We start from the raw sequence: 19,249 nt of genomic DNA on the forward strand, positions 1-19,249 counted from the left end.
AAAACAGCTTCAAATTTAGATGAGAACAAGACCTCTTTTCTTCCTGAGATCATTTCTTTATTCTTTCTTGTTTAGAAGATAGTTTGAAAGTGCTTGTTAGAAGATAGTTTTCTTAGTGGAAAGTGACTCAAAAATGAAGTCTCAGTTCAAGGCCTCCTTTTTATAAAAAAGGAAGTGAGTATGAGGTAAGCTGTATAAACAAAGTACCGCAGAGATGAAACTTAAACCAGGAAGAAACATGCCATCAATGTACTTGATGAGAACACATGTGTCATGTGAAGAGACATGACAAATACAGCCCTCCTTAAATTACTTTTGGCCATGGTAATCACGTTCATTTTAATTTTGCCAGAATATTTCAAGACACCAAACAGTGAGTATTTAATTACAATCTATTTTTTCTTTTTTAATTTTTAAAACTTATGTCAGCTAATGGTTACAGGAAAGGCCTTTGTTTTTGAGTACATGTTGTGTGGGCTGAAGTTCTATGCCTGAAAAGCTAATAAAATGAGATGGCAATTTTAGTTGACTGTTATATAGTACAGTATAGTACAGTACTTAAGTATTGTAGCATACAACAATGAAATGAAAAAATGAAAAGAAATACTTGAAATCTGTAGTCTAGCTTTCAAACATTGAGTTTACGATAATCTCATCATATGATTTTGCTCTTTGAAAGTTTCCTTCAAAACAGTTTTAATTATGCTTTTACATTCTGGAATTATTTTATAAAGAAAGTAACATTTACTATGTTAAAAATGCTTGAATTCCCTCTATCACAACTATTTCACACACATCACTTACTGTCACTTTATGGAAATGTATTTAGATTTTTTTCAAAATAAGATGGGTGCAAATTTAAGCACGTGTATGCCTGTGCATATTTGCAACTAGAGAAAAATGGAACAAAATTAGCTTTGTGTGTATTTCAGAAAATTGTGATATTGCTGAAACCTAGGGTAGGAAAATAAATAGATGTAAATTTAAACTATGTTTATGTGTCAGTAAAAGATTTGAAAATATATTAGTGTGATTGTTTGAATGGTAATTGTACTCCCTAGCATTTTATAAGAAGAAAAAGTAAAAAGAAAATGTTGTGTTCTATCATTAAAAAGTTATCATATGAATTTGATTAAAATCAGAGAAAAGCTTATATTTCATGACTTTTTGCAATGATTATTTATTATTGCATATACATAATACTAAGTGGCCAGATGAAAATACTTTTGCTAATAACATTTGGTGACATATTGCAATGATTATTTAATATTGTATATACATGATGTAAAGTAGCAGATAAAATTTTTTTTGATAAATAAACACTATGAATGTCCATTTTGTGAATAATTGAATTTTTCAAATTACTCTTGGTTTTCTGGCATTATGTTGCTTAGATTAAGCAATCATAGCATATATTTTAATTCTTGATTTCACTGAGTGAAAATATAAAAGGAATAGTTAGAATTGGAATGGAGATAACCTATTTCAATTTTTAAGCTATTGTGGGCTGAGGGGTAGCTCATTTAATAGCTGTCTAAGGTAGATCAGATAGATGTATCTAGCACCTCTAAAGAAAATCAGGTTGGATCTAATGAAAACCAGGTAATCAGTCTAAAAGATTTAATGATCTATTTGCTAAGTATTGGTTAGTGTTTTGTGAGAACTGGTGACTACAAGAGCATGTTAAAAGTTTTTCTTTTGGGGGCAGATGTCTCGACAATAATCAACCATCATTGATAATGATTTTGTACTCTTAGTTTCTTAACTGATTACAATAGCTTCCAATACTACCTTTACTGCCTCCTAAAATTTAAAATACCCATTTCTCTTTTCCTTGTCCAAGAGCAACGTAGATATTTCCTCCAACTCTTTTTAGAGTGATGGATTTATCTGAGAATTTTGTTTCAAAGGAACTCTCCTTGGAACCAACAAACAAAACTGTTTGAAAACCACCATTTTGTCCTAATATCATTTTGTGGTAGAAGGAATTTTGCACAGAGCTGCCATAAATGAAAAGTTGATTCTTAGGCAAAATGTTTTACACATGCAATAGTGTAATAATAATGCTTTATATTTTATAATGGTTTATGGATCACCAGGAGCAAGTTTATATATCTTCATTTTATACAGTTCTATATTGATTAAACTAAGGGCACATAATTGTTTTGTCTTTTTTAAAAATAATATATTTTTTTCTTTTTTTTGCGGTATGTGGGCCTCTCACTGTTGTGGCCTCTCCCGTTGTGGAGCACAGGCTCCGGACGCGCAGGTTCAGTGGCCATGGCTCACGGGCCCAGCCGCTCCGCGGCATGTGGGATCTTCCCAGACCGGGGCACGAACCCGTGTCCCCTGCATCGGCAGGTGGACTCTAAACCACTGCACTACCAGAGAAGGCCTAAAATAATTTTTAATCACAATAAGTTGCCTTATGAAATGAGTTGACTTGTTAACTGATGTATTTCATAAAATATCTAGTAAGATTATTTAGATGATAAGATAAAAGAGTTCCAGAAGTGCTAAAATTAACCTTGAGAGTTTCCCATGTAGTCTTACCCTTCCTATCAGTTACTTGTGTCTTTTTTCCATTCTTATATTCTATTCACTTTAATTTCTAAGATAAATATTATAAAATGATTTTTACTTGCAAATTATTTATTGATACACTGTCTTTAATGTCGAATGAATTCAAAAGGAATCTTAATGAGGAATAATGTATTCACCAGGTTTAATAGATTTGATTTCAAAATAATAAATCCTCTGAAGGCCTAAGTTAAAAATAGAACAGTGTTTGATCATTTTTCATCAAGAATGTATCTGAATAATCATTACACAGAATATTCAATTATTATAATTACATAGTATAAGCTATTTAGTCTAACTTTAGCAAAGATGGGGAACTTCTTTAATGGTGTTTGGGACTTCTAATGACTTTACATTGGTTTGCACTGGCAAGATAGCTTATTCTAGTTTTCAGTTTATTGGAAAGGCAGCTCATACTAAGACACAGTAGTTAATATAACGGTTTCATACTCTTATATTGCATTAGATAATAGAGATATAAAAGGGTATGGATATATTTTTATTCAGAGTTCTTGAAATTAAGGGAGCTGGGTTGTTCCAAATAAAAGATGTTTTACCAACCTGCTTTAGGTGGACTTACAGTGTTTAAGAGAGAGAGAGAGACCTGGTTAACTCATATAAATCTCAGTGATCTTTGTTTATTCTTTCACTTATGAATAGTGTATAACTGTACTAGGAACCCAAGGCTACAAAAATGAAGGCAATTCTTCCTTCAAAAAGTTTTCAGTCAAGGGGAGGACTGACTGGTAAATAATTAAATACAATACTGTAATCATGAAAATAGCAACGTTAAAAAGATGCAATGGGAACATAAAAGTTGCTTCCAGTCCTGTCTGGGGGAGGATGTTTCTTCCATTTTCATTCACAAAGAGAAATAATTGTCAGGGTTCTAATGATCACCCAATATTTCTCCTTTGCTACTTGCAGGAGCACTTTCTAAAAGAAGCAATTGTTATTGATTTTCAAATAAAATATATTCGTATTTATATCTCAGAAATTCTTGAAGCCAGAAATTTTAGTGAGTTATGTGAGTATATTCCTGACTTTGGTGACGAGGACCAGGAATAGCACAGATGAAAACACCTCATACCTAATTTCATCTAGCTGTTTTGACTTCCTCTCTTACTTTTTTTTTTTTGCGGTATGCGGGCCTTTCACTGCTGTGGCCTCTCCCGTTGCGGAGCACAGGCTCCGGACGCACAGGCTCAGCGGCCATGGCTCACGGGTCCAGCCGCTCCACGGCATGTGGGATCCTCCCGGACCGGGGCACGAACCCGTGTCCCCCGCATCGGCAGGCGGACTCCCAACCACTGCGCCACCAGGGAAGCCCGCCTCTCTTACTTTTAAGAGCCAAACTGATATACACTATGTTTACCAGCTTTCATTTCCCTTCCACTTCACACTTTCTGATGGAAATGGCTGTATAGTGAGCAGTGCAATGGAAGAAAACAAAGGATAAAGGAACCTCAAATACTTACAAACTAGGATAAACCCTGAAGTATATGAGCGTATGTACATATTACTTATGTCTATATTATAAAGACCAGTGTAATCAGGGTAACTGCAATTAATTTGAGAAATTCTTATCTTAGTTCTCAAAAAATGGGCACTTTATTTTCTTATTGGCTGATGCATTAATAATTTAATCAGTAATCCCCAGTCAGGTCTGGGATATAGTCATGACTATTAAAAAAAGTTTTTTAAAAATTTAACAAATATTTATACATACATCTGCAGGTATTATACACCAAGTACTTTTACATATAATAACTTATTTTAACTCATTAAAGATTTCAACTCATTAATGGTGAAGCATCATTCTCAAGGGAGACTATTCCGAAAATCTACAGGAAGAAGGAATAAGCCTAGATGGATAAATTTGCTTTTTTAAAGATTTTATTTCTTACTGATTTTTCTGAATCATTATAGTTTTAAAATGGCTACTAATGGACATGGTATTTTTACATATATATCTTAGACATACGTACTGGCAAAAAAATTACTGCTGAAAACAATGCTTTTCACTGCTTTGGCAGAATTGGCCTTATTCTCTCATAGGCGAGGTTACAATACCAATAACCCTTGCTTGGGAAGCTTTCTCATTACATGTCTCATTCATCTGCATTGGTAGATAAATGTTCTCTTGGACTATCTTTTTTGTTTTTATAGAAAAAATGGCTTTCTCTAAAACATTAATATGGTAACGTATATTCCCCTTATACCGTTCTGTTTCTTTTCTCCATAGCACTTACCACCTATATTATTTACTTATTTATTGTTTATATTTTTTGTTGCCCGATTTCTCCAAATAGAACATAAGCTCATGAAAATGAGGGTTTTTTGTCTGTTTTGTTCATATTTCAAGCACTTAGGACGTACCCGCCACATTAGAAGGCACTCAGTTTGTGCTTAAGTGAAATTTCTGAGTCATATTGTAAAGGAAATTAAAAATGTTATAAAGGAAATAAAAAAGAAAATGCTTTCTGGAAGAAAGTATTTCCCATCAGACCCTCACAACCATCTTTTAATTTAGGTAGGTCAGGCATTATTATCCTCATCTTACATTTCTGAAACATAAAATTTCACCACAAACCTAGAACTTTTAGGTTGTGCACCCTCTGAAATTTATTTCACAGAATCTTTTACTTAAAAGATATGCATCACTTTACCCTGAATCATTTACCTACCATTTTTTTCCCCAATGAAGAATTTCACAGTGTGCATTTACTTTCCTTGTTTTGACAAATAAAACCAGTAGTCTCTTCCTTATGTCCCAAACCTGCCATTCATATACTGCGACCATAGGTTAAAAGTGATCCCAAACCTTGCCCCTTCCTCCTAGGAAATATTTTATATTGTCTTCCCCAAATGATCTCTGAATAAATCTATATTCTCTCTAGACTGCCCTTTTCCTAATCTGGTTAACACCATGGATATATCAACCATACACAACATGATATTTTTTCACCCTTTCCCGCTCAATATTGCTAGAGAAGCTTCAACTATTGTACTCAAATGGAAATATAATTGAGTTTTTGCTATTGAAATTGATACTCTTTTGAGTCTATGCCAGTTGTTAAAGAAGCAGACCTGTGACCAAAGGAAAGCAATATATATTAACTAACGTCTCTGTAAATTAGGCAGGTAAGCCATGAACTTCTATCCTGGCAACCAATATGCATATTTTAATTCTTGTGGAATAGAAATTTATCATGGCATATCTTTTATGCAGTTTATGTGGTTAGAGACAAGAATTTTTTAATTAAAAATTTTAAATTTAAGTATAATTGACTTACCATATTATATTAGTTTCAGGTGTACAACATAGTGATTTGATATCTTTATATATTACAAAATGATTGCCACAATAAGTCTAGTTACCATCTGTCACCATACAAAGTTTTTACAATATTATTGATTATATTCCCTATGCTGGACATTACATCCCTGAGAGTTAATCTCGCTCATCTAGTTCACTCTTCCCCTCACCCCTCTCCCCTCTAACAACTACCAGTTTGCTCTGTATGAGTCTGTTTCTGTTTTGATATGTTTATTTTGTTTTTAGATTCCACATATAAGTGAAATAATACAGTATGTGTCTTTCTCTGTCTGACTGATTTTACTTATATAATACCCTCTAGGTCCATCCATGTTGTCACAACTGTCAAGATTTCGTTATTTTCTATGGCTGAGCAATATTCCATTGTATATACAATTGACCCTTAAACAACACAGTTGTTAGGGGTGCTGACCCTCCTTAAAGTAAAAAATCCATGCATAACTTATAATTGGCCCTCCAAACACGCAGTTCCTCCACACCCACCCACTGTTCTGCATCTGCAGATTCAACCAACTGTGGATCTTGTAGTACTGTAGTATTTACTATTGAAAAAAATCCATGTAAAGTTTGGACCCATGCAGTTCCAAACCTGTGTTGTTCAAGGGTCAACTGTGTATACCACATATTGTTCATCTATTCATCTGTCAATGGATACTTAGGTTGCTTCCATATCTTGGCTATTGTAAATAATGCTGCAATGAATATAGGGATGCATATATCTTTTCAAATTAGTATTTTTGTTTTCTTTGGAAAAATACCCAGAAATGGAATTGCTGGATCATATGGTAGTTTTGTTTTTATTTTTTGAGTAACCTCCATACTATTTTCCATAGTGGCTGCACCAGTTTACATTCCCACCAGTAGTGCACAAGGGTATCCTTTTCTTCACATTCTTGCCAACACTTATTTGTTGTATTTTTATAACAGCCATTCTGACAGGTGGTATCTTATTGTGGTTTTGATTTGCATTTACCTGATGATTAGTGATGTTGAGCATCTTTCCATGTGACTGTTGGCCATCTGTATGTCTTCTTTGGAAAATGTTATTTGGGTCCTTGGCCCATTTTTAATTTAGTTGTTGGATTTTTTGCTGTTGGATTGTATGAGCTCTTTGTGATATTAATCCCTTATCAGATACACTGTTTGCAAGTATCTTCTCTCATTCAGTAGGCAGCCTTTTCATTTTGCTGGTATTTTCCTTCACTGTGCAAAAGCTTTTTAGTTTGACATAGTCCTGTTTGTTTATTTTTGCTTTGGCTTCCCTTGCCTGAGGAGACAGATCCAAAATATTAATAAGACCAATATCAAAGAACTTACTGCCTATGTTTTCTTCTGGAAGATTTATGGTTTTAAGTCTTACATTGAAGTCTTTAATCCATTTTCAGTTCATTTTTGTATACGGTGTGAGAAAGTACTCCAGTTCGATTCTTTTGCATGTATCTGTCCAGTTTTTCCAATACTGTTTATTGAAGAGGCTGTCTTTTCCTCATTGCATATTCTTGCCTCCTTTGTCATAGATTAATTGACCATTTAAGTGTGGGTTTATTTCTGGGCTCTCTATTCTGTTCCATTTATCTATGTATCTGTTTTGTGCCAGTAATACTCTTTGATTACTGTAGCTTTGTAGTATAATTTGAAATCAGGGAGTGTGATACCTCAAGCTTTTCTTTTTTAAGATTTTTTTTTTAAACTATCCGGGGTCTTTGTGGTTCCATACAAATTTTAGAATTATTTGTTCTAGTTCTGTGAAAAATGCCATCCTTGCATCTCTGGGATAAATCCCACTTGATCATGGTGTATGATCCTTTTAATGTATTGTTGACTTTGGTTTGCTAATATTTTCAGTGATATTGGCCTATAATTTTCTTTTTGTTTTTGGTGGTGTCTTTATCTGGTTTTGGTATCAGAGTGATGCCGTCCTTGTAGAATGAGTTTGGAGGCATTCCTTCCCTTTAAATTATCTGAAATAGTTTAAGTAGGATGGGTATTAACTCTTTTTAAATGTTGGGTGGACTTTATCTGCAAAGCTCTCTGGTCCTGGACTATCGTTTGTTGGGAGTTTTAAAATTATTGATTCAATTTCATTATTGCTAATCAGTCTGTTCATACTTTCTATTTCTTCCTGATTTGGTCCTGGGAGATTGAACGTTTCTAGGAATTTATCCATTTCTCTAGGTTGTTCTTTTTATTGGTATATAATTGTACTAATCTCTTATGATCCCTTTGTATTACTGTGATGTTGGTTGTAACTATTCTGGTTTATTTATTTGGGATCTCTCTCCTTTTCTCTCTCTCTCTTTTAAAAATTTTATTTATTTATTTATTTATTTAATTTATGGCTGCCTTGGGTCTTCGTTGCTGTGTACAGGCTTTCTCTAGTTGCAGCGAGCAGGGGCTGCTTTTCATTGCAGTGTGAGGGCTTCTTATTGCGGTGGCTTCTCTTGTCGCAGAGCATGGGCTCTAGGCACGCAGTCTCAGTAGTTGTGGCGCAGGGGCTTAGCTGCTCTGCGGCATGTGGGATCTTCCCGGACCAGGGCTCAAACCCATGTCTCCTGCATTGGCAGATGGATTCTTAACCACTGTGCCACCAGGGAAGCCCTCCTTTTCTCTTGATAGTCTGGTGAAAGGGTCATCAATTTTATTTATCTCTTCCAAGAACCAGCTCTTAGTTTCATTGATCTTTTCTTTTCTTTTTTTTTCCAGTCTCAATTTCATTTATTTCTGCTCTGATCTTTATGAGTTTTTTCCTTCTGCTAACTTTGTCTTCCTTTTCTGGTTCCTTTAGGTGTAACGTTAGATTGTTTACTTATTTTTCTTGTTTCCTGAGGTAAGCTTATATTGCTATAAACTTTCCTTTTAGAACTGCTTTTGCTGCACCCCATAGATTTTGGATTGTTGTGTTTCCATTTTCATTTGTCCAGGTATTTTTTTATTTCCTCTTTAATTTCTTCAGTGACCCATTGGTCACTTAGCGGCATATTCTTTGGCCTCCATGTGTTTGTGTTTTTTCCAGTTTTTTTCTTGTAGTTGATTTCTAGTCTCATACTGTTGTAGTCAGAAAAGGTGCTTGATAAGATTTCAATCTTCTTAAATTTACTGAGACTTGTGTTGTGGAGTAGCATGAGATCTATCTTGGAGAACATTTTATGTTCACTTGAAGAGAATGTGTATTCTGCTGCTTTTCTATGGAATGTTTTATATATATCTATTAAGTCTGTCTGCTCTAATCTGTTGGCCAGTGTTTCCTTATTGATATTATGACTGTATGATCTGTCCATTGATGTAAGTGCGGTGTTAAAAGTCCCTCACTGTTGTTGTGTTACTGTCAATTTCTCTCTTTACATTTGTTAATATGTGCTTTATGTACTTAGGTGCTCTTATGTTGGGTGCATATATGTTTAAAGTTGTTTTATCTTCTTGGATTGAGCCCATTATCATTACATAATGTTCTTCCTTGGCTCTTGTTATAGTCTCTGTTTTGAAGTCTATTTTGTCTTATATAATTATTGCTACTTCAGTTTTTTTTTTCATTTGCATGGAGCATTCTTTTCCATCCCCTCACTTTCAGTCTGTGTGTGTCTGTAGATCTGAAGTGAGTTTCTTGTAGGCAGCATGTATATGCGTTTTGTTTTTGTATGCATTCAGCCCTGCTATATCTTTTTTTTTTTTTTGTGGTACGCAGGCCTCTCACTGTTGTGGCCTCTCCCGTTGTGGAGCACAGGCTCTGGACACGCAGGCTTAGCGGCCATGGCTCATGGGCCTAGCCGCTCCACGGCATGTGGGATCTTCCCAGACCGGGGCACGAACCCGTGTCCCCTGCATCGGCAGGCAGACTCTCAACCACTGCACCACCAGGGAAGCCCATGCTATATCTTTTGATTGGAGCATTTAGTCCACTTAAATTTAAAGTAATTATTGATAGGTATGTACTTACTGACATTTTGTTAATTGTTTTGGGGTTGTTTTGCAGTCCTTATTTGTTCCTTCCCTCTTCTTTTGCTCTCTTGTGATTTGATGATTATCTTTAGTGTTATGTTTGGGTTCCTTTTCTGTTTTTTGTATGAGAATCTATTATAGATTTTTGGTTAGTAGTTACCAAGAGGTATATATGACAACCTATAATATATGTAATTGTTTTAAGTTGATGATCTCTTATGTTTGCATGTATTATAATAACCCTGCATTTTTACTATCCCCCAAATGTTTAATGCCTTTGACATCATATTTTACATTTTTTTGTTTTGTGTATCCCTTAACTACTTATTGTAGATATAGATGATTTTACTGCTTTTGTTTTTTAACCATCATAATATAAGTGGTTGATCTACTGTTTGCTTTCACCAATGGGATTTTTCCCTTTGTAACTTCATATTTCTAGTTGTGGTCTTTTTTTTCCACTTAGAGAAGTCCGTTTAATATTTCTTGTAAAGCCAGTTTAGTGGTTCTGAACTCTTAGCTTCTGCTTATCTGTAAAACTCTTTATATTTCCTACAAATCTGAATGATAGCCTTGCAGGATAGAGTGTTCTTGGTTGTAGGTTTTTTTCCTTTCATCATTTTGAATATATCCCTTCTGGCCTGCAAAGTTTCTGCTGAAAAGTCAGCTGAGAGTTTTATGGGAGTTTCCTTATATGTAACTAGTTGCTTTTCCCTTGCTGATTTTAAGATTCTCTTTATCTTTAATTTTTGCCATTTTAATTATAATGTGTCTTGGTGTGGACCACTTTGGGTTCATCTTATTTGGGACTTTACGTACTGCTTGAACCTGGATGTCTATTTCCTTTCCCAAGTTAGGAAATTTTTTAGCTATTATGTCTTCAAATAAATTGTCTGCACATTTCTCTCTTTCTCTTCTCCTGGGATCCCTATAATGCAAATATTAGTATGCTTGAAGTTGAAAAAAATTCCTTTTTCTGTTCAACTTGGATGATTTCCACTACTTTGTCTCCTAGTTTGCTAATCTTTTTCTCCGTATCATCTAATCTATTGTTGATTCCTTCTAGTGTGTTTTTTATTTCAGTTATTGTATTCTTTAGCTTTTGGGTTCTTCTTTATATTTTCTCTTTGTTAAACCTCTCACTGTGTTCATTTATTCTTCTGAGTTCATTGAGCATCTTTATGGTCATTGCCCTGAATTCTTTATTGGGTAGATTGCTTATCTCAACTTCACTTAGTTCTTCTGGGATTTTGTCTTTTTCCTTTGTTTGGAACATATTCCTCTGTCTCCGGATTTTGCCCAGTTCTCTGTGTTTATTTATATGTATTTTTTAGGCCATTTACATTTCCCAGTCTTGGAGAAGTGGCCTTATGTAGGAGAAGTCTCATGGGGCCCAACAGAACACTCCTTCATGGTCACTGGAGCTATATGCTCTAGGGGTACTTCCTACTTGGCTGTGTGGTCCCTTCCGTTGTTTTGGGGCCAACTACTGTTTGCACTCTGGTAGGTGGGGCTGGCCCCTGGCTGGTTGGCTGCCAGGCTCTGCTTGTGTGGTGGCTGCTGGCCAGCTGGTGGAGCCAGGTCCTGGTGCAGCTGGCTGTGGGGCCTGCGGGGGCCTGGTGCTAGTGGCTGGCCTGCTAGTGGGTGGGTAAGCCCTTGATACTAAAAGGTTGGAGGGAGGACTCCAAAATGGCACTTTCCAGCACCTGTGTCCTTGTGGTAGAATGAGCTCCCAAGAATGGCTGCCACCAGCATCTACGTCCACAAGCAAGAATCTCAGGTGCTTCCCACGTCGCTGGGAGGCTCTCCAGGATCAGCCTGACCCAGGCTTCTTTCAAGCCTACTTCTGTGCTGAGACTTGGGGGGTGTGAAATTTTCAGTGGAGTCCCTGTTTCCTACAGCCCTCTGACTCTCCCATATGTAAACCTCTCTGGCCTTCAAAACCAAGTGTTCTGGGGGCTCATGTTTCTGGTGCAGAACCCCTGGGCTAGGGAGCCCAAAGTGGGGCTCAAACCCCTTGCTCCTTGGAGAGAACCTTTGCAGTTGTGATTATGCTCCCATTTGTGGGCCACCTACCTGGAGGCATGGTCTTGACTGTGCCACGTCTCTGCTCCTCCTTCCCATCTAATTGTGCTTTCTTCTCTGTATCTTTAGTTGTGAAAAATCTTTTCTGCTAGTCTTCAGGTTGTTCTCATTGATAGTTGACCTATAAATATCTGTAATTTTCGTGTGCCCATGGAAGGATGTGAGCTCAAGATCTTCCTACTCTGCCATCTTGTCTACACCTCTGGCAGCTAATATTTTTAAATTGCTGAATTTAGCTACAGAATATCCAGTAATGATGAAAGATCTTTAGAAACAATTGGCTATGTTTTGTTCGGTTTGACTTTTTTTTTAAAGACATAATTTACATATAATAAAATGGAAAGGTCTTAAGTGTTCAGTTTCATGAATTTTCACAGTTGTATGCACCTATCTATCACCCTATACAAGGTACAGATTGTCATCACTCTCAGGAAGATTCCTTCTGCTCTTTCTGATCAACTCTCCTTCCAACCCCAAGGCAACTTTCTGGCCTAGCTCACCATAGTTTAGTTTTGTCCCTTCTTATACTTCGTATTTTTTTTAAAATATATTTATTTATTTATTTATTTGGCTGCACCAGGTCTTAGTTGCGGCATGCAGGATCTACTGCCCTGACCAGAGGATTGAACCCAGGCCCCCTACACTGGGAGCATGGAGTCTTAACCACTGGATCACCAGTGAAGTCCCTTATACTTTGTATAAATGGAATAATCACAAAGTATCTACTTTTGGTCTGGCTTCTTCAGCTTAGTATAATGTTTCTGAGATTAATCTATGTTATTGAGTGTATCAGTAGTTCCCTTCTGTTTATTGCCAAGTAGCCCATTGTCCAAATACACTACAATTGTCCTTTCAACCACTGGGTTGTTTCCAGTTTTGGGCTATTATAAAAATGCGGTTATGAACATTCTTCTACAGATCTTTGAATAAATATATATCTTCATTTCATTGGATAACCATCTAGTAGTGAAATAACTGAGTATATTTAATTTTATAAGAAATCACCAAATGCTTCTCCAGAGGAGTTGTACTCACGATAACTTATGGTAAAATTTATCTTCTCTGGTTTATATCTAATATATTGGACCAATAACACTTAGAATATATATATTGTCTGAAATAATCCATGCTTCCTTAGAGTTCCCTGACAACTGATTAACAGAGGAATAACCTAGGTATTGGGAAAATATGACATAAAGTAGTTTCTGGAGCTCCTGTTGTGGGCCAAACAATGAAGATTTTATTATAAATTATCACTTACTTTTGAAGTTCAACAGATAGATGAGACTTCTGTTCTTGCAATCATACTTTAAAAAACACTTCTGGCACAAAATATCTAAAAATACGAGATTAAACATATTAAAAACTTTAAAAATACATAGTTGAACTGATAAGAAAATAAAAAAACTCCTTAAAATTGGAAAATGACTAGAAATTACAAATCTAGGTGGATAAGCAAGAGTGAAGAAATTGGTCACCTCAGGAGCATCTACCAATTCCTGGTGGCTAGAGTCTCAGTTTCATTGGGCCATGCATGGGCAGGACATGTAAGTCTGGGACCCAAAAGATGATATGCTCCATGAAAGAGTAATCAAGGAAAATAACCTGTTGGTTTGTAAGTAAATTTTGTAAGGAAAAAATTCCTTTGAGAGTCTGTGAACACAAGATGGTCATAATTTGGATACTGAGGGTCATTGTCTATGAGGTGTGAAAAGCCCAATCCAAAAATTTAATTTAAAGTGATTTTGGATTAATGGTGTCATTAGACATCAAGTAGAGGCAAACACAATCCTCTCTGGAGGAAAATACCTTCAAACCAGATCTCAGATATTCCTGAATAAAATTCTAAGGAACATGTGCTACTATCAAAAATCATAAAACATATTAAGACTCCAGTTGACAAGAGTCAACAGAAACAACAAATATAATCGGATCTTTAAAGAATTCAGATATCAGAATTACGAGATATAAAATATAAAATAAGTATTTAATTTGTTTCAATACATTAAAAATGGTATCAAAATGTATGATTAAGAAACAAGATTATTAAATATAACCAGGCAGATTTGAAAAAGAACCCTACTAGAAATTCTAATTATGAAAATATAATAATTTGAAGTAGAAACACAAGGAATGCAATAAATAGATTAGATGCAACTGAATAATGAAGTGGATTGTAGATGTAAGGAAATTACCTAGAACACATTTCAGAGAACCAAAGAAATAGAAAATGTGAAACAGAGTTGAATTAGAAATAGCTCTCCATGGGAGAACAAAGGGAGATATTTCTAATTAAACCTATGAAAGGAGAGAAGAGACAGAATGGGGAAAATGTTCGTAGAGATGTGGCTGATAATTTTACAGAAGCAATGAAGGACTCAAATCCTCAGATTCAGGAAACCCAATAAATTCTAGATAGAATAAATAAAAAGAAATTCTGTAGAACATGAAACCTAAAGAGATCTTAAAAATAACCAGAGATAAAGGCAGATTGTCTTCAAAGGAACAATAGTTAAGCTGAGAACTCACTTCTTGAAAGCAACAATGAAAATCAGAAGGCAATGGAATAATGTCTGCTAAGTGCTGGGGAAAATTATTGTCAATCTAGAATTGGTGAGATATATATCTTCAGATGAACAAAAACAGGGAGTGTATAATCAGCAGATCCTCAGTAAAGGAACTGCTAGAGAATTAATTTCAGGAGAAAGAATATGATCCCAAGAGAAAAGACAGAGATGAAAGAAGAAGTGGCAGGAAAAGAACCCTCAACAACAATTATAAACATATGAGTAAATCCAAATAAATCTTGAAAATATTACTGTATAAAACAAAATTAACTACTAATTTGTGTGTTAATGAAAAAACAAGGTAGAACTAAAATGTTGTACAAAAATAGCATTTAAGTCAGGAAGGATGTGATCAGAGTTAAAGTATTCTAAGATCCTTATATTGTTTGAAAGAGGGTAACATTATTGATTGGCTTTAGACTTGTTAAGGATGCCTGTTAAAAATTACTAAAATAATAGAAATATAGTGTCTAACCTGCAAATAACTAAAGGGAAAAACAATGGAATTTTAAAAATCATTAAATCAATAGATAGCAAGAAAGGTAATAGGGAAAGTGGTAAAAATAGAAAGCACTAAATAATATGATGGAGTTAAATCCAAATATATCAATGGTCTCAGTAAATGTAAGTAGGTAAATCTATCCAGGTAAAGACACAAAAAATTATCAGGTTAAATTTTAAAAAATTCAGCAATATGACATTTAAACGAGACGCATCTAAAGCATTAGAATATGAGAAAGATAAAAATAAAAGGATGAGGCTTCCCTGGTGGCGCAGTGGTTGAGAGTCCGCTTGCCGATGCAAGGGACACGGGTTCGTGCCCCAGTCCGGGAAGATCCCACATGCCGTGGAGCGACTGGGCCCGTGAACCATGGCTGCTGAGCCTGCGCGTCTGGAGCCTGTGCTCTGCAACGGGAGAGGCCACAACAGTGAGAGGCCCATGTATCGCAAAATAAAAAATAATAATAAAATAAAATAAAATAAAAGGATGAGAAAAATATAAGGTGCAAATAGTAACTGAAGAAAGCATGTATCACTGTCTTAATATAAGATTTTAAGATCAAAGTCATTATTAGCAATAAAGAAGATCAGTATATATAGAAAAGAGTTCACTTCACAAAAATACCTATCAGTTCTAAATTTGTATGCCCCTAATGAGATAGCTTAAAAGAGACATTTATAAATTCATTATTAGAGTGGGAGATTTTAAACATGATCCTCCAGTATAAAATATAATCAGACAGATAATAAGAATATAGATGATTCAAATAATTTATATAACTTGTTTAATCTAATGACATATTTAGAATACTTAACTCAACATCTGGAAATACATATTATTTTGGCACACTTATGAAACATTAATACAAATTCACCACATACTAGGTTATGAAAGTAAGCCTCAATAAATTTCAAACAATCTTTAATATATATCTGACTAAATGCAATTAAGCTAGAATCTAGTAACAAAAAGCAAACTAAAAACAAACACTGTATTTGGAAATGTAAAAATAAGCCATGGATGAGAAGAAATCATAATGGAAATTAGAAAATGGTAAAAATTAATGATACTAAAATAACATCTATTAAAACTTGTGGGATATTATAAAAATGGCAGATATTTAGAAGAAAATTTATAGCTTTAAGTACTTACATGTAAGATGTCAGAAGAAAGACAGTGAGATAAACCCAAGGAAAGTAAAAGGCAGGAAATAATAAAGACAAAAGCAAAAGTCAATGAAATTAAAAGATACAATAGAAAGGATCAATAAAGTCAAAAGTTGGTTCTTTGGAAAGACTAATTAAATGGACACACTTCTGGAATGACTGATGTATTAGTTTCTTATGGCCACTGTACAAATGACCGCAAACAGTAGCTTCAAACAGCACAAATATATTATCTTACAGCCTGTAAGAAGTCCCACAGAGTTTTCACTGAGCTAAAATCAAGGTGTTAGTAGGGTTACATTCATTTCAGAGGCTCTAGGAAAGAATACATTTATTTTCTTGTCTTTTCCAGCTTCTGGAAGCTGCCTGCTTTCCTTGGCTTGTGGCTTCCTTCCATCTTCAAAGCCTGTTGAGTTTTTCTCCCATCTGACACATGTATGATTACATTATGCCCACCCAGATAATCCAGGATAATTTCCTTATTTTAAGAACAGTTCATTAGCAACTTGAATTCCATCTTTTGCCTTAATTCCTCTTTGCCATATAATATAACATATTCACAGGTTCTGGGAATTAGGATATGGACATCTTAGGGAGGCCATTATTCTGCCTACTAAAACTGAATAATCAAAAGAGAGAAGGCACAAGTAACAAATGTTAGGAATGAAAAAGGGACATAGAAATTTAAAATATAATGAGATTATTATGAATAACTTTAAGTCAATAAAGTTAAAATATAAAGACACATTTCTAGAAAAATATAACTTACCAAAACTTACTTGGGAAGAAATGGAAAACCCAAGAATCATACAGCAATAAAGAAAATTGAACCAGTGGTTTAATTTTCCTGGAAAAGCACTAGGTTCAGATGGTTTTATATGCAAGTTCTGCCAAACTTTCAAGAAATGGATTGAACAGATAAATGCAATTTTATTTTTATTTTATTTATTTATTTATTTTAACATCTTTATTGGAGTATAATTGCTTTACATTGTTGTGTTAGCTTTTGCTGTATAACAAAGTGAATCAGCTATACGTATACATATATCCCCATATCCCCTCCCTCTTGCATCTCCCTCCCACTGTCCCTATCCCACCCCTCTAGGTGGTCACAAAGCACCGAGCTGATCTCCCCATGCAATGCATAAATGCAATTTTATAATAAACCTTTTTAGAAAATAGAAAAAGGGGAACATGTTCCAATTTATTTTTAAGGCTAGTATATCTTAGTATCCAAACCCAACAAAGACAAAAAGGAAAACTTTACAGGCCAATCTCATTTATAAATATAGGTAAAAAACATTTAAACAAAACATTAAGAATCTGATGGCAGCAATGTATAAAAATGATCAAATTTGATTTATTCCTGGAATGCAAGATTGAGTGAGCATTAGAAAATCTAATAATGTAATTCACTGTATTAACTGATTAAAGAAGAAAGACTATATAATCATCTCAATAGTTGTTGAAAGAGCATTCAATTATATTCAACAGCCCTTATAATTAAAAACTCTTAGCAAACTAGGAATAGAAGAGACCTTCCTTAAAGTGAAACGGGATATCTAAAAATGATTATACATCACTCTCAGCGTTGAACATCATAAGCATGCAGGAGCAAGCAAGGATGTCTGCTCTCAACACCTCTATTTATCATGGTGCTGGAAGTCCTAGTCAGTGCATTAAGACAAGCAAAAGAAATAAAAGGTATAAGAATTGAAAAGCAAGATATAAAGGTGTCATTATCTGCAGTCAACATGCATATCTGCATAGAAAACTCAAAAGATTTATAGGAAAAATTAAAATTAATAAGGAAGTGTACAAGTGGTAAAAAATAAAATTGATATCCAAGAGTCAACTGTATTTCCATGTACCACTAATAAACAGAAAACATATTTCTTGAAAGATACTATTGGCAATAGCAACAAAAAATAAGGTAGCCAGGAGGAAATCTAACAAAAGATATATGGGACCATAATGGTGAAAATTTGGAAGCTTTATTAAAAAATATCAAAGAATACCTATATAAATAGAGAGAAAAAAAAGGAAGAAAAGAGTGATAGGAGAAACTCAGTAGCATATCTTTTTTCTCCAACTGATTTTGAGATTCAAGTCAGAATCACAACTGGGTTCTTCACTGAACTTAGTAAGCTGATTCTAAAATGTATTGGAAAGAGCAAAGGGTCAAGAATCGCTAAGATGTTCCTAAAGAAAATGAACAAGGTGAGGGGATTTTTCCTGTCAGATATAAGAGCTTTACAGAGCAAAAGTAATTAAGTCAGTAAGATATCTTTGCCAAGATAGAAAAATGGACTGATGGAACAAAATTGAGAAACCGGAAACACAGTCATACATACATGGATACTTTGATAGATTATAGAGATGTCATTACAGATAGTGGGGACTACTTAATAATTGGTAGTACAATTGATTATCACATGTGGGAGAAATTAATCTGGTTTCCTACTTCATACTGTACACAGTATCAGATAGATTAAGAACTTAAACATAAAAGGCAACACTTCAAAACTTTTAGAAGACCATGTGGATGATGATGTTTTTAAAGGAGAAGGATTCTTTTTTTTATAAATTTATTTACTTATTTATTTTATTTTTGGCTGCGTTGGGTCTTCGTTGCTTCGCGCGGGTTTTTCTCTAGTTGTGGCGAGTGGGGGATACTCTTTGTTGTGGTGTGCAGACTTCTTACCTCAGTGGCTTCTCTAGTTGCAGAGCACGGGCTCTAGATGCGCGGGCTTCTGTAGTTGTGGCATGCAGGCTCAGTAGCTGTGGCTCATGGGCTCTAGAGTGCAGGCTCAATAGTTGTGGCGCATGGGCTTAGCTCCTCTGAGGCATGTGGGATCTTCCCGGACCAGGGCTGGAACCCATCTCCCCTGCATTAGCAGGCGATTCCTAACCACTGTGCCACCAGGGAAGTCCAGGAGAAGGATTTCTTAAACAAGACACTAAGCACAAATTGTAAAGAAAATGATTGATAAATTCAATACATTCAAGTTAAGAGCTTCCTTTAACTAAAAGATCATAAAGAAAATGAATGGACAAGGTACAAACTGTGAGA

At 35.0% G+C, this 19,249-nt stretch overlaps 1 protein-coding gene across 1 annotated transcript in view; it reads left to right on the forward strand.

Annotated features, from left to right (window-relative positions):
* Window positions 1-259: 259 nt before the first annotated feature.
* Window positions 260-19,249, forward strand: part of TMEM156 (transmembrane protein 156) — a 52,010-nt gene continuing 33,020 nt past the window's right edge. The window contains exon 1 of the mRNA XM_060011763.1: window positions 260-373. Within this exon, the coding sequence (XP_059867746.1) occupies window positions 286-373 (88 nt within the window). The 5' untranslated portion in view covers window positions 260-285. The remainder of the gene's footprint in view (window positions 374-19,249) is intronic.

The sequence above is a fragment of the Delphinus delphis genome, chromosome 5 (genome assembly GCF_949987515.2).
Source record: "Delphinus delphis chromosome 5, mDelDel1.2, whole genome shotgun sequence".
NCBI lineage: Eukaryota > Metazoa > Chordata > Mammalia > Artiodactyla > Delphinidae > Delphinus > Delphinus delphis.